Source organism: Filicampus tigris, chromosome 5 (genome assembly GCF_054856515.1).
Source record: "Filicampus tigris isolate MCC_2025a chromosome 5, RoL_Ftig_1.0, whole genome shotgun sequence".
NCBI lineage: Eukaryota > Metazoa > Chordata > Actinopteri > Syngnathiformes > Syngnathidae > Filicampus > Filicampus tigris.
The window spans coordinates 29,002,501-29,017,820 of record NC_141221.1 but is presented as its reverse complement, the minus strand read 5'-3'; the positions used below and the strand labels follow the sequence as shown (position 1 = coordinate 29,017,820).

The window sequence follows — 15,320 nt, the reverse complement described above, 5'->3', positions numbered from 1 at the left end:
TTGGTGGCCAGGTGCAAGGCAGGCGCTCAGCTCTAGGCAGCTCAGCCAATGGTCCAGCACTCCTATTTTCACTGGCCTTAGGGCCTGTCCCCCTAGCACTGGCACCACTAGGCCTATAGCTCCAATTTGGCTTTGGTTAGTTACAATTTTGTTCGGCTTGAAATCGTGACAAAGTGACTATGACGGATGGTGTCCAGGCTGCTGCCGAATGACGGAGTGGCAAAATATTGTAAATTGCCCATCTCTGAGTTTGACATTGTAATTCAATGACACTGATTGAACCTTGAAAGTATGGATGGCTTGTTGATGTGTCAGTCCTTGGAGAGACTCTCCGTTTACCTCCAGAATCTCATCTCCTATGCACAAAAAGAACACAATGCTTAAGATTTCATGTAAGACTGTTAAGCTTATTTCATGCATTTTATTTCTTTTTACAAGTACTGTATAGTATATAGCAAAGTTGTAAAATGTAAAGTTGCAAAATACAGTGGATAACAAATAGGTGGATAATAAATAAGTGGATAACAAATAGGTAACTTGGCTGAAGAAAGGTTGGAAAACACCGACCTAATATTTATTCTCCTAAATAAAAGCCCAAGTTATTCAATACGTCTTATAGAATGCAGACGCGTTTGAATGAACGTCTCGTGATCAAGCAAGCTGTAATCTCTCGATTACAAGGTCCCCATGTAACAGAGATCTTGCATTGGAAAGATAGACATACGCTGGTCTCGCTGTCAGTTCTGTCACTCAAAACCGGTATCTGGTGCCATTCACCAGTGTGTTTAAGTTCCTGGCGGGCGAATGTTGCGAATGTTCACAGAAACAAGCGATGAAATAGTACAAGAAGAGCACCGAAGAGGATAGCCGTTAGCCGATGCGCACTGTTGCGCCAGCGCCACATCACTCACAATGCAGTGGCTCTAGCACAGTGGCATTGTGAGTGACCAAATGTGTCTTGTAGTCTGACCCAGGTAAAGGCAAAATCATTACTGTATTTGTGAACATTGCCGAAAACATTGCATTTACAGTTAATTGGGAATTAATTAATGGCCTGATGCTGAAAAAACTTTTCTCAACCAAGACCGAAAATCAAAAAGGAAAATTAATTTTGAACTAAATCAAACTGGGAATCAACTAGCGACACTCAATTCAGGATTGTCATCCCTTGGATTTGTAATTGACGTGACAATAATATACAAAACATGACTAGCGCAAGTTGCAATGACCGTGCAGTTTGGCAGTGTCCACAGCATTTGTCGGTAAAAAAAAGACAATACAAACTGATTTGTTACGGTCAAATTGCATAACTGTTTTATTTCGTCAGGGTAAGCAATAGGGACGAGAGTTACCCTCTTTTAGGCGTCCATCAGCAGCCGCAGCACCGTGAGAGAAAATGGTCTTCACAAAAATTCCCATTTGACCACGAGCTGAATCCTGGCCACCAACAATACTGAATCCTAGGCACTAAGAAATTGCAAAAATAATTGCAAGTATGAATAGCAAACACACAATTGGGAGTTTCATGATTGTGGTTTAATGGCGCATTGAAGAAGACTTTTAGTTACTATGCCCACCAACAAAAATTGAAAAGCTTCATCTCTCCATTGTAGCCATCTTAAATTTGGTATTGATTTGATTAAGATGCTCTGCCTTTTAAAATAAAACTGGTGAAGATATTACATGTCAAACAAAATGATTGACAAAAGCGCCCTTGCGTTCCATGAAAGGCGACAGACAGCATATGCAACGGTCCCTTTTGGCCTCTCTCTATATGTCACTCTCACTCCCTCTAAGGCTATGTCCACACTTAGACGGGAGCCCAAAAAATGAAAAATAAAACAAAACAAAAAATCATAAACACAGAAGTGGTTCCAGAATTGAGTGTGTTCACAAGAAGATGCTAAAGATGCTAATAGGCTGTAATGTATATGCCAAGTCTGAAGTGGCGCTGTAGCACAGCCACGGGTAGTCACCGGAAAACAGAGAAGAACATAAAAGAAGAAGAATGAATTAAGAACGAAGAAGAGTAAGTGTGACAGTGGCCAGTATTCCAACACTATCATGAAGGCAAGTTTTGTTTGGATGGATGACGAGGTGAAGTTTCTGCTTCGGGTTAGCGCGCAGTTGTCCGTTGAGATGGGCGGGGAAAGCATGAAGGGTTGAGACTTTCCTTACTATATACTAGTGCTGTCAAACGATTAACATGGTTTAACTAATTAATCACAAAATTGATCGCGATGTATCGTATTTTTCTATTACAATTTTTTCACAAAGCTTGGAACAGATATTTACTTGAGTAATGTCTTGGATTTAAAATGGAAACAAATAAAAGTATAATTTGATTCAAAGACTGTTCTAATAGCTTTCTTTGATCCTTCGATGTGATTTTTTTCCTGTAAAATACAACTTCTGAACGATACACCAAAGCCATACAATATGGTATTTGAATTTGCATTCGAAAATGATTTAGGATTTCTCCGGTGAGCTGTCGGGAAACTTTATAATGTAAAACTACGTCAAAGTCCGTCTTTGCGACAGTGACTCTTCTTTAAGTTTGGCTGCAAAGATGTGCAGCGGCCAGCTGCCACAGGAAGTAACTAAAGCTGAGTTAATTGAGTAAATTTTTTGTAACACTTTATAAAATGTAAATTAATCTCCATCATTAAAGTTTTAACTTGGAATCCCTAATTTACACATACTTACGCCTACATGCCTATTAGTTCCTGATAGTAAAACGCCCGCATCTATCAACGGCCATTGCGAGTATCGATACCTTGAAATAAGGCTGGGTATTGGCCCAATACGGATACCCGGTATCAGTACTTGTCCATCCCTAATAAGAACCACACTGATTTACCCGAGCTCTCTCAAAATGATGTAATGACAGAGGATGAAAGAAAAACAAAATGAAGAACTGTTCAATTCTTGTTGGCGAGGCACCAAAATGGAACACAGACTGATGTTAACTTGAATCAGGATAAAATTTAATAAACATGTAGTTTTTCATACAAATATGAAAATATGATTTGTACGTATACTGGACAGTAGTCAAAAGCGTGTTGTCATCACATGCCCAAAGAAAGTCAGTGAAATAGTGGGGATCATTATTAAATTTGGGCTTGGTTAGTAGGCTCTGATAAGTGGATCAAATTTGAAGCAACAAATACTAATTGGTTGCTGGGAACATCAGTACTCCACTACATTTTATAGGCCTTATTCCATGTTACCTGACAAGAGCGCACCCACCTTTCCCTGGCCTTTCATCAGTACGATGCTGGAGATAATGGATGGCTGTGCAAGTCGCCATGGGGATTCCACTTGAATGGTGCTCAATGAGCGTGCTGATTTCTTAATGATCTGATATTCCTGAAAGAGAAATGCATACAGCATGACAAGAGCTTTTTTTTTAAACTGCCATAACTCGTCAGCGACAACTTCCTATACTTCTTTATCCATTTTACATTTCTACTCAGTTACTTGCAGCTATTGATCCATTCCAATGTGTATATTATCATGAATTAGCAATGGGATTTGTTTTGTTATCGCTCACGCTGCCAGGAAACAGCTTTCCGTCTGTTTTGCTTTTTTGTTTTTTAGATTCTCATTAACATAGAATGGCCATTTCTGAGTCATTGTTATCATCATGGCCAGGATAAAATGAAACAGGCTTTGATGTGACACTGTGTCGAATCCTAATATGAATCATTTCATTCCAGAATTCGACCTTTAACTATCATCACTCAAGTTCCCTAAATTCGGGTTTCAAAGGAGGGACATGAGACGGAAAATGTATTGAGCTCCAAATATTAAAATTTACGCACATCTTTATCAGCACGGTAATGATATACATTGAGGAACAAAATGTGAATTTAATGGATGCCGGGAATTTTCAGGCCCAGAAAAAGCTGATTGGATATAAAGTGGTGAGCACGTCTGCCTCACAGTTGAGAGGCTGTGGGTTTGAATCTCCTGTTTGGAGTTCCCAAGAGGGCCTTCGCACTGCCTGGTTGTACCACAAAGCCCGCTGCCTAGTTTACTCTTGTAAATAACATGCTGAAAAGGGAGATTTCTGACATTTGAAGGCAAAGCAAAGTGAGCTAAGTTTATTAGTATAGCACCATTCATACAATAGGCACATCCACTGTGCTTTACAGACACAAATACATGTTATGATTCAAAACAGGAATAAATGAAGAGATGGAAATCAAGAAAAAATAACCTCCTATCATAAAAGCAGGATCAGTTATCAAACAAAACAGTCAAATGTGCTTGTATTGTGTACTGTAGCAGTTTGGAGTTGTTGATTTGATATATTGGAAGATAAAGGCAAGTGTGTGGTTTGTTTTTTCTAATATCCTCAAATATGTGAAATGCTCCATTTTCATGCAACACGTCGGCCTCTTTTATATGTGGATATTACTCTGGTATGTATGCGATGCAAGGTGGTGAGCATGCTTGCAAGAGAGACTATACAATTGTCCGTGACTCTCCAAAGTTGTTCGTAGTAACAGTTTAGTAACACACTCTGATTCTGATTGGTAAAAAATAATTAGCCCTCCACCTTGTTGTCAAATTTGTCACATACATGTAATTTGCCAGGTCCATTTTTAAAAATTGCAGAAGGCACCTGTTTAAGTGCCTGTATTCTATTATTTAAATATGACTGCATTTCAACATCTTTGGTTTTTGAAAAATGTTTTTTTTCTATTTTGAAGCAAAAAAAAACATTAATTCATTTTCTTTTCTCTGTGTATTGGCAGCCAACAATACTTGTGATTAATTTTTCATGTTTTTTATTCAGAGCAGCATTTATAAATGTTATCATTTAGTTATTTTAATCATCTAATGACATGCTTACATGTTATATGTTACCATCTCAAACAATATACTTATGGTAATGATTTGTTTTTCCATGTAATTGTATTTTCAGGCGTGGCCACAGAGGGTGGCACGGTGGGCGACTGGTTAGCATGTCTGCCTCACAATTCAGAGGTCGTGGGTTCAATCCTGGCTCCGGCCTCCCTGTGTGGAGTTTGCATGTTCTCCCCGTGCCTGCGTGAGTTTTCTCCGGGCACTCCGGTTTCCTCCCACATTCCAAAAACATGCATGGTAGGTTGATTGAACACTCTAAATTGCCCCTAGGTGTGATTGTGAGTGCGATGTTTATTTGTCTCTATGTGCCCTGCGGTTGGCTGGCAACCAGTTCAGGGTATCCCCTGCCTACTGCCCGATGACAACTGGGATAGGCTCCACCACACCCGCGACCCTTGTGAGGACAAGCGGTATAGGTAATGGATGGACGGAGTGGCCACAGATGGAGACAGACATGCAGTGGTGACAGCCATGGACGATGAGTACATGCCCTCAGCCGCACTATCCGACTCGGGTGCCGAGAGGCCACCACCGGAACAGAGCTGTGAGAAAAGTCTAATCACAACATACTTGACAAAATCATGAGTAGTCAATTGCACAGATGTATAACACAGCATTATTATTTGTAACAAAAAAAAATCTGTAATTGTATTTATTGACATCTGTTTTAATTGTGGCCTTTGTAATTAATCAGCGAAGACGTCCTATACCTACTTTTGCAGCCACCTGTATATTTATAGTACACTATTACAATAATTTCAAGAGAAATAAATGTCATGGGGTATGCTGAACAGGTAAGTTTTGATGATATTGCTAGAGCTGATATTGCTGGAGCTAAAAATACTTACCGGTATCGGTCTGAAAACCATACAATGTAATATTCAATATCTTAAAACTCTTATAATGAGGAAATTAATATAGACACAAAAGTAGTGTATATCTTTCACAGTATAGCATTTAATTGAAAAAGTTTGATTGATTTAGCCGCTAACATCCACCATGTCGTTACCAATTCCACTCCCAGCTGACTCTTGTTTACCAATCACATTTCTTCTTCTACTCATAAGCACTGCAATGACAATGTCACTACAATCACCTTCAGGCCAATACCAGCTGCTCACAGTACCACGACCCTCACTAGCTCCCCCTGCAGGCCCCGATTATCATTACCACCATCGGACAGCTTTCCATTGAAACATCACCGGCAGACGCTTCCCTCGCACACACAAACAACGTGGTTTTAATGGTAATCTGGTATATGTTATTACTGCTCATCAATACCACCATGAGCGCACGTCCAGCAGAATAATTAATCTGGCCGTGCTAATTGTAATTTTAAACAAAGCTTTTATTATAAACGACCTGATTTTAGACAATAATTTACATGGTATTCTTTTATCTGAGACATGGCTTGGTACAGATGCTCCAGTTGCTCTCACCAAGGCTTGCCCACCAAATTTTAACTTTTTATTTTCTACCAGGGATGGGAAAAGAGGAGGCGGGACTGCATCAATTTTTATTAATACTCTTTTATCAAAGGAGATCATTTTTAGCAGCTATTTATCGTTTGAACATCATGCTTTTGTTTTTAGCAGTCCCCCTATTCTCTGCATTACCGTTTATAGACCTCCCCATCATTCAACTTCTTTTATTACAGAATTTTCAGAATTCGTATCCATTTTATATTCCAGTTATAACAGGATTTTAATAACTGGCGATTTTAAAATACATGTGGATAACATCTCGGACCCACTATCCAGAGAATTTTTAAACCTTTAAAACTGCTTGGATTTTAAATAGCACGTCTTGCAGCCAACTCACAACAGAGGACACACCCTGGATTTGGTCATAACCTATGGCTTGTCTGCTGGTGTGTCCTCTGTTGTTGACTTGGCAGTGTCAGACCACTTCTGTGTCTATTTTAACATCGCCAGTTTTAACCATCTAGCAGCCCCGGTGAGAACAGTGAAGAAAGAGCCTATCTTCTGAGGTGGCTGCAAATTTTATCGAGATCTTAAAAAGCACTCCTGCTGACATTTTACCTGCACCCTGTGATCTTATTGTTGACAATTTTAACCTAAATCTTAAATCATCATTAGATTCAGTAGCTCCACTTTTAATTAAAACAACAAAAACAAAGACTATACCCCCGTGGAGAAACAATACAATCAAAACATCAAAGAGAAAATGCCGTGCAGAGAGTAGGTGGAGAAAAAGTAAACTTACAGTACACTATGAAATATTATGCGAACAACTGAAATCATACAATAAAACAGTCAAACTGGCAAAATCTTCCTATTTCTCAAACCTCTACAGTCAATAAAAACAACCCCAGAGTTCTCTTCTCCACCTTTGAACTTTTAACTAGTTCTGATTTTAATAAGTCCACACAGAGACCAACAGGCGCTCTCTGTGAGGACTTTGCAGACCACTTCAAAAGTAAAATCGATGACATAAGATCCAGTCTTTTAGCCCGTCAAAACACAAGTTTTAATAAACCTGGACAATCATATTTACATGAGGAAACACTGGAAAGTTTTGCCCTGGTTGATGCAAGGACACTTAGTAGAGTTTTCTCCCAGGTAAACCCAACAACCTGCCTTTTGGATCCAATTCCCACATTTCTTTTTAAGACATTTTATGGATTTTTTGAGGAACAAATTTTAAATATAGCCAATTGCTCTCTTCAGACGGGCGTCTTCTCCGCTGCCTTTAAAACGGCGGTGGTGAAGCCCCTTCTGAAGAAGAGCAATTCTGACCCCAGCGTTTTTAATAATTACAGACCTGTATCCAACTTACCGTTTTTAAGTAAGATTTTAGAAAAACTGGTTTTCATCCAGTTAAATCATATTTTAAATATAAATAATATTTTGGAGAAACATCAATCTGGTTTTAGGATGAACCACAGTACGGAGACTGCTCTTTTAAGGATTTTAAATAATATTAGGTGCACTGCAGACGTGAGAAAACTCACAGTCTTGGTGCTACTGGATCTAAGCACTGCTTTTGATACAGCTACTGGATCTAAGCGCTGCTTTTGATACAGTAGATCACCAAATTTTATTGAATAGACTTAAAAATCTAGTGGGCATCCCCGGTACTGTTTTTAACTGGTTTTATTCCTATCTCACAGACCGATGTTTCTTTGTAAGTATGGATACTTGTTCCTCCAAAACCCATGAAATTAAATGTAGGGTTCCCCAAGGTACAATTTTAGGCCCCCTACTTTTTATATGTAAATATCTTTATATGCTTCCCCTTGGGGATGTCATCAGGGGACACGGCATCAGCTTTCACAGCTATTATATTACCGTGTCTCCTCATGTCACAGGACCCATTGATACCCTTTTAAATTGCATTTTAGATATCAAGTCATGGATGGCTGATAATTTCCTACAGCTCAATCAGGACAAAACTGAGGTTTTAGTTATCGGTCCTGAAGGTCAGAGAGAGAAACCTTTACCAGAACTACAAGTTTTTAATCCCTCAAATTGTGTGAAGAATCTTGGCGTCATTTTTTACTCTGAGCTCAGTTTTATTTCTCATATTAAAAATGTAACCAAGATTGTTTTTTATCACCTTAAGAATATCGCCAGAGTCTGCCCGTTTCTCTCTCAGGCTAACACGGAAGTGCTGATGCATGCTTTTATTTCCTGTCGTTTAGATTACTGTAATACCCTGCTCTCTGGCCTCCCGAAAAAGAGCATTTCACCATTGCAACTACTGCAGAATTCAGCCGCTAAAATTGATGAGAACCAGAAGGCGGGAGCACATTATGCCAGTTTTGAAATTGCTGTATTGGCTCACCGTGTGTTTCAGGATCGATTTTAAGGTACTTTTATTAGTTTATAAATGTGTTAATGGTCTTGGGCCATCTTATTTATCTGATTTGCTTTTATCATACCAACCCTCACGGATCCTGAGGTCCTCTGGCGCCGGCCTTTTATTTATTCCAAGGGTGAGGACCAAAAGGCATGGTGAGGCTGCATTCAGCCATTTTGGTCCTCACCTTTGGAATAGCCTGCCAGAGGACGTCAAGTCTGCAGAGACTGTTGATATTTTTAAGAGGAAGCTCAAGACACACCTTTTTATTTTAGCTTTTAACAACTTTTAAATAATTTATCTCTTCTTTTGAATGAAGATTAGATTTATCTTATCTTACTGATTTTAGTTCTTAGACTATACTACTGTTCTGTCTTTCAGTTTTGTTGCTCCCTGACGTTGTCAGCTTTTAGCTCCAGTGTTTCCTCATGGGGGGGCCTCCGCGTTGGGGGAGGGGTGGCTGCCCTTCCCGCGGGGGCTGTCATCGCAGGGACTCCTTGGGTCCGGGTGGCCGGCGGTCTCTACACTTTGTGTGGTGTCCGCCTGTCTAATCCGGGCTGGGGGTCTATGTGATGGTGGCGCCCCTGTGGCCGTGGGCTGTCATTCCCCTCAGCGCGGATGAGCTCCCCTTGGGTACCCTTTCCTCATATGGTTTCTCTGTGCCTTGTCATGTCTTTTTAACACGTTTTATCAGGTGGTGCACTTTGTGTGGTTGTGTGTGAGTGAGTGCTGATGTACTAGTGGATATCTGTCTTGGGTTTGTTGGGAGGGAGGGCGTGAACGGATCTTTTTATGTTTTGCTTTGGATGTTTTACAGCACTTTGAGTTGCATTTTTATGTATGCAAATTGCTATATAAATCAAATGTGATTGATTGATTGATTGATTCATGCAATTTCCGATTTGAAACGACACTGTTAAATGGCACCTAAAATAGCACCATTTGACCCATCTTTTGAGGAGTGCTGCCACTTTATAATTGTAACGATGTTAGTTTTGAAATGTGGTGCAGTCAGATTTTCTGAAACAGACACGATCAATGACAACATCATCAACTGGTGGTTGGCAACACCATATTGTGCCTCTTCGATAGGTTCCGGCGCCCCCTGCAGATCCACACCCTCAGTGACTATTAACTAAGAGCTGAAACCTTAAGCTATCTAAGACAATACTATGGCATCTTCATACCTTGACTAAACATTAATGTAATATATTATGAAAGTGTGTCTGATGAATGTAACGAAATCAATCTATGTCAACATCAGTAAAGAATTCAACAAGTTATAATTAATTTATTGGAGTAAAACAACTCAATCTCAATACTAGTGAAGAAATGTATCTCTCTGGGGAAACAAGATGGGCATTCGAAAATTTGCGTCCATACATTTTGATAAAAATTGATCACAACATTTCCAACAACAAGCAACAAGCATCTGACCGGAGACTGTTTTTTTTACTTACTATTTCCTTAACCCATTAAGGACGGAAGCCCATAGTCGCATTTCTACCACTAAAGCGCTGTTGCGTGTTTCTCCCTTTAAAGCCAGAGAGCGTATACTTCATTTTCTTTTTTTTAAATCCGATTCTCGGTCTCTTAGCCAATGAAATGATTCAGAATATACTGTGTCATGAGCTGTCGGAGGATATCCTGAATTTTTTTGAGGAATAATGGCGGCACAGTTGATCACGGGAGCTCTGATATAAGTCATGGCAGCCCGTGGACTGTAATGCCAAGAACCACCCAAACGTGATGTATGGTTAAGATATATGTTCGTAGACAATGACGATTTCAACGTCTTTATAATAGAACACAACATGGTACCACTCGATTTAAAAAAATAAATAGATAAAATAGTGCTTTGCATGCATCTTCGATTGAAACAGTAAAGATGAATAAACTTGTGCCCGTTGAAAGCCACATGTCTAAGCTCTCAAATTATTTTGGAATTATGTTTCTATCTGCTACAGGGGCTGAGATATGAATTATTTTGTAGTTGGCGAAAATGTCAGGTTTTCAAGGGTGACTCCAAAGACGACCGTAGGTTTTAGAGATGTCCCACAAAGGGCTTCAGGCTTTAATGGGTTAAAAGTCACAGTTTTTGAGTAAAGAAATATTTTCAACACAAATCGATTTTTTAATTCTTTTATCGAAGTCACCTGCCTGATTTTTGCAACAAAAACATTCACATAAAAAGCATTTAAAAAGCTCAGAAGGCTATGATTTTTGATGAAAGCGCGCATAGGGTTAATGCAACTTTGCGGCAGATGAAACTGTCTGAAATGAAGGCAACGTCCAAATCGCCCGCTATCTTTTTTTTTTTTCCAGTTGTGGACCAAAATCGGAAACTGTGTCGTTGTCCATTTCATTTTTTCCATTTTTCAATTTCATTTTTTAGGGGGAAAGAATATTGAGAAAAAAAGACATTTCTGTTTTTCTTAGTTTCTGTTTTGTTTGGAAAAATGAATGAATGAATTATAAACAGATTCTGTTGACTTCAATCTTTATATTTCACACAACATGTAGACTGTGCAACCAGAGGGAATAAAAGCCTGGACCTCCTAAATGAGCCAATGTGAAGGGAGTTTTTCTTGTCTATTTTAATTGAAAAATAATGTATGCGACGTCAAATCAAGTCCATCCATCCATTGACACACGCATGAGGGCTGATTAGTGGACCCGACTAAAATCCACCTCCGCCCTTGCTAAGTCCGCCCTTTTTTTTCATACGTGTCACCTCCCGTCCTCTGCCGCCAAAATGGGCGCCCGTCCGAGACGGAAGCACTGACCGTTACGCCGCCGGACGGACTGCCCAGCTCTGGTGAACACTGTTACTTATTTCTCTATTTTTGGACTAAAAGACATGTTTAAGATTCTTGAACTTTAGATTAGAAAGTCAAAAACGAAAGGCAGATTGGTTTGCTAAAATGTGGATTTATTGGTGCTCCAAGTAAAAAAAGAATGTCAGGCTAAATGGTGGCCCCACCCCCACATTCTCACCTCACCAAATCTGGCCCTCTTTGCCCTCTTTAGAGTGTTCAATTAACCTAGCATACATGTTTTTGTAATGTGGGAGGAAACCGGAGTACATGGAGGAAATCAACGCAGGCACGGGGAGAACACGCAAACTCCACACAGGAAGGCCGGGGGCTGGATTCCAACCCACAACCTCTGTACTGTGAGGCGGACGTGCTAACCATTTTCCTACCATGCCGCCTCAAATCAAGTCAAATGTACGTACAGCACTTTTCTACAGCTGTGCACGGTTTTTTAAAGTGCTTTATAAATAATAGTGAGTTAAGTTAAGATGAGAAGTCTTCGAGGTCGAAAGTAACCAGTAGAAACTGTCAGGGAACGATGGAGGGTGAGGAGAGGTCAACACCTGCCAAGTAGTCATCCTTCTTTCTATACACGTTCTTCACAATTTCTAGTTTCAAGCCTCCACTCCACTCCACTCCACTCAAGGCTCATATTTGTAAAAGAATAAAGTATTCCTCTTCATTAATTGAATTGTTCTTGTTTGTATGCAACTTGACACGACTTGGAGTGGGAAAGGAAAAAACATTACATTCTCTAAGGGTTGTTATTTTCCTCTGTAAAATCAGTGTTATAAATTAACAATCAAACAGATGGAAAGAAACATAGCCAGCTGCTTGTAAGGGCATTTAGTCACTGACCTGTCTATCTCCAGCAGTATCTAGCTGTTGTGGCAAGGAGTGTTTACGCCTGCCTGGCTTTGAGGATTTCTCCACAACGTCACAGCGGCTAACACCATTCTCCAGAAAGAGCTCATCATCCTCACCAACTGACTCCAAGTGACTGCTACCGCCTATGCCTGGACAGAATAATAACACAATCCCCTGTATAGAATTAGCTGTTTTTCTGTGTAGCCTACAGTTGAAATCTTTCTGTATAACAAACCTAAAATACAATCGAAAACTACACGTAAAACAGCAACTTGTTGGCACAGTTTACAGTTACCACAAACTGTGAATTTATGTTTTAAGGAGAACTCAACTCTTGGAGTATGAGTTAAGCAGCAAAATCCACCCGCTTTTACCTGAGGTATATGGCCATGGGTGGGGATGGACATTTTGTCACTTCTGTCGACTGAAAAGGACACCACAGTTTCTTGGGGCCCAGCTTTGTCTAATTCAGGGGTCGGCAAACCGCGGCGCCGTAGACGCATGCGGCTCTTTCATCTTCATGTTGCGGCTCAACATGGCTTGGGAAAATAATTGATAAGTGTGTGATTGAAGTGCATGTTATTTGTCTAAAAAACGTGACCATGTCTTTTTAGAAAGTCAAAGATGTTGGCCACTTTCATATGTGCTCCTAGATTGGATACCTATCAGATTTTTTTTGCAATGCGACCGCAGTCTGAACCTCCAGGTCCAGGTTGACGTTAGGAGCCCAAGGATCAATGCTAACAGCGACTCTGCAAATGTTTTGAGTGACAGTATTGGCTTTATATTCAACTTTAATTTAATCCCACTTGAAACATGAAGCATAAAGTGGACATTGATGGTGATAGTAGTAATTCAGCCACGGCTCGATCGGCTCATTTTTTACGAGCAGTTATGACGTGACGTCACCTTTAGTGACGTCTCCATGAAATGAGAAACCTTGCCTCATCATTTCCCCCAAATACTGTATTTCTACCACTGACGGAATCACTCCACTGTCGAAATGCCCCGACACGCTGCACCACATTTACTTCCGTAAACACAACGTCGTGAGTGACGTCGACCGTTTCTTCTGCGTATTTAGTCAAAAATTTAGGCATTTTTGTTTGCTAGATGGGTCATTTAAATGAATTTAAGTTCAGCTTTTTAATTCATTTAAAAGAGACCTTGAACCCTGCGCTTTTTTTGTAAGAGTTAAAAATGTGTTCATTTAATAAATAATTTTTTTTTTTCTGAAACATGGATGGCCTGCATGGATTTCAAAAGCAACACACTTTTGTACAAGAGTAAAATAAGATTAAAGGGACAGTGGGGACGGGATGGCCATGTATTCACTAACAAGTTCAGTTTATATATTTTTTGAACAGGAAAATGAAAAGAGTTGCCATTTTCTCTTTTATCCATTCATTTTGGAGAAATTAGTAAATAAGTAACTCCATGAATAACGCCCCTTGTTAATGAGGAGAATGGCCGATCCACCTAGCGTTCTATCCATGTTCGGCCGGAGTCACGCGAGGAACCACTTCCAAACTCTCCATTGGAAATCATTGAACTTTTATTGATATAACATCCAAAAACGGTGATCAATTGGCACCAAAATTTATGTGGACATCTCTATTAATGCCCACTCCAACAAATCAAAAGGATTAACCTCCCCGTGGCTGATTTATATGAGAATGAGGAAATGTGGAAGTCAGCAGAGCTACATAGATTTTTTGCTTAAAAAAAAAAAAGCTTCTTTGCTGATCACGGTTAGAACGGGCGAGGCATTAACCACCAGTCAGGATATTTACAGAGACTGAAGTGGGAATGAGTAGACGTGCACATTTATTTGGATGAGGAATGGACCCAGTTTTTCGACTTAGAACGCGCTGTCCAATTTGGAAGGTAACAGCTGAAATGGCACGTTCTAATGCAGCCACACTCGTCTGTGCAGTCAGCCTTTCCCAAACTTTTTGTTCGTTGTTTGATGAGGGCTTTCAGCACTCTCATGCCACTTCACTCAGGCAGGTTGCGGCTGCAAGCAAGCAAGCAAGCAGGGACACCGCACACGACTGCTTGCGAGGCGACATGAAGACAGGCTCATCTTCACCTCCACACGCTGGGCAGACAGTAAGGAGCTAATGTTGTTGTGCTAAAGCCTTTTGCTTTAACGGCCTGAAGCTAGTTGCTGCTATTAGCCATCCCAATCCCACCTTTAGCCGGGGAGAGAAGCGGGGGGCTCCAATCTGCCGCTGCTGCTGCAAGCCGCCGTCTCTCTCTCTCCTGAGACACGAGTTTAGCGTCGCTAAATTTCCGAAATATAACCAGTCGGGGTTCGTGTGCACATTCATGGTCTTGTCCGCTTCAGCTTGTGAAAGTGGAGAAGCAATCGTCACGGTATTTTTGATTTTGTGGAGGTGATCATGATGAGATCACGTTTTATGTCAATAAATCAAAACTATTGTGCAGAACACTTACTTTCACAGGTTGAAGTGGACAAGAGTAGTAATGTGCATTTGCATTTTGGTGGCGATCGGTCACTGTTTTAGACAACAGAACTGACAAAGCGAACAATATTACCAAGCATGCCTTCCTCGTGTGACGTAGACCGCTTAGACCGAAAACATAACATAGGGGGAAATTTGTCGTAAACCTAATCACAAAAAAAGACTTTAAATCACTACAGAGTCTTTTGAGGTGGGCATTTTAGTACTAATGTCATTTTTACATGCAAACCTATTATATAAGTGCCAATGTTAAGCTCATCCTAGTGTCCTTTAATTTAAATTTCATAACGCACTAAAAAAATAATTGTCAGTTAATTCAGTTTTATTTACTTCCTGTAGCAGCTGACCTCTGCTCACTGTGCAGCCAAACATAGAGGAGAGTCACTGTCGCAAAGACAGACTTTTACGTAGTTTTACTTTAAAAAGTTGCTTGACGGCTCATTGGAGAAAT

The 15,320-nt window shown here is 40.2% G+C and overlaps 1 protein-coding gene across 11 annotated transcripts in view; it reads right to left on the bottom strand.

The window, feature by feature from the left end:
- The window catches only part of pdzd2 (PDZ domain containing 2), a 139,615-nt gene that overhangs the window by 55,007 nt on the left and 69,288 nt on the right, over positions 1-15,320 (bottom strand). For all 11 annotated transcript variants that reach the window (XR_015086731.1, XM_086030042.1, XM_086030043.1 and 8 more), the window contains 4 exons: positions 12,372-12,529; positions 3,250-3,369; positions 1,353-1,467; positions 283-356 (listed from right to left, as the gene is read on the bottom strand). Coding sequence is in view for 10 of the 11 variants with exons in the window: in XM_086030042.1 (XP_085886168.1) it covers positions 283-356; positions 1,353-1,467; positions 3,250-3,369; positions 12,372-12,529 (467 nt within the window). In the remaining variant the exon portion in view is untranslated. The remainder of the gene's footprint in view (positions 1-282; positions 357-1,352; positions 1,468-3,249; positions 3,370-12,371; positions 12,530-15,320) is intronic.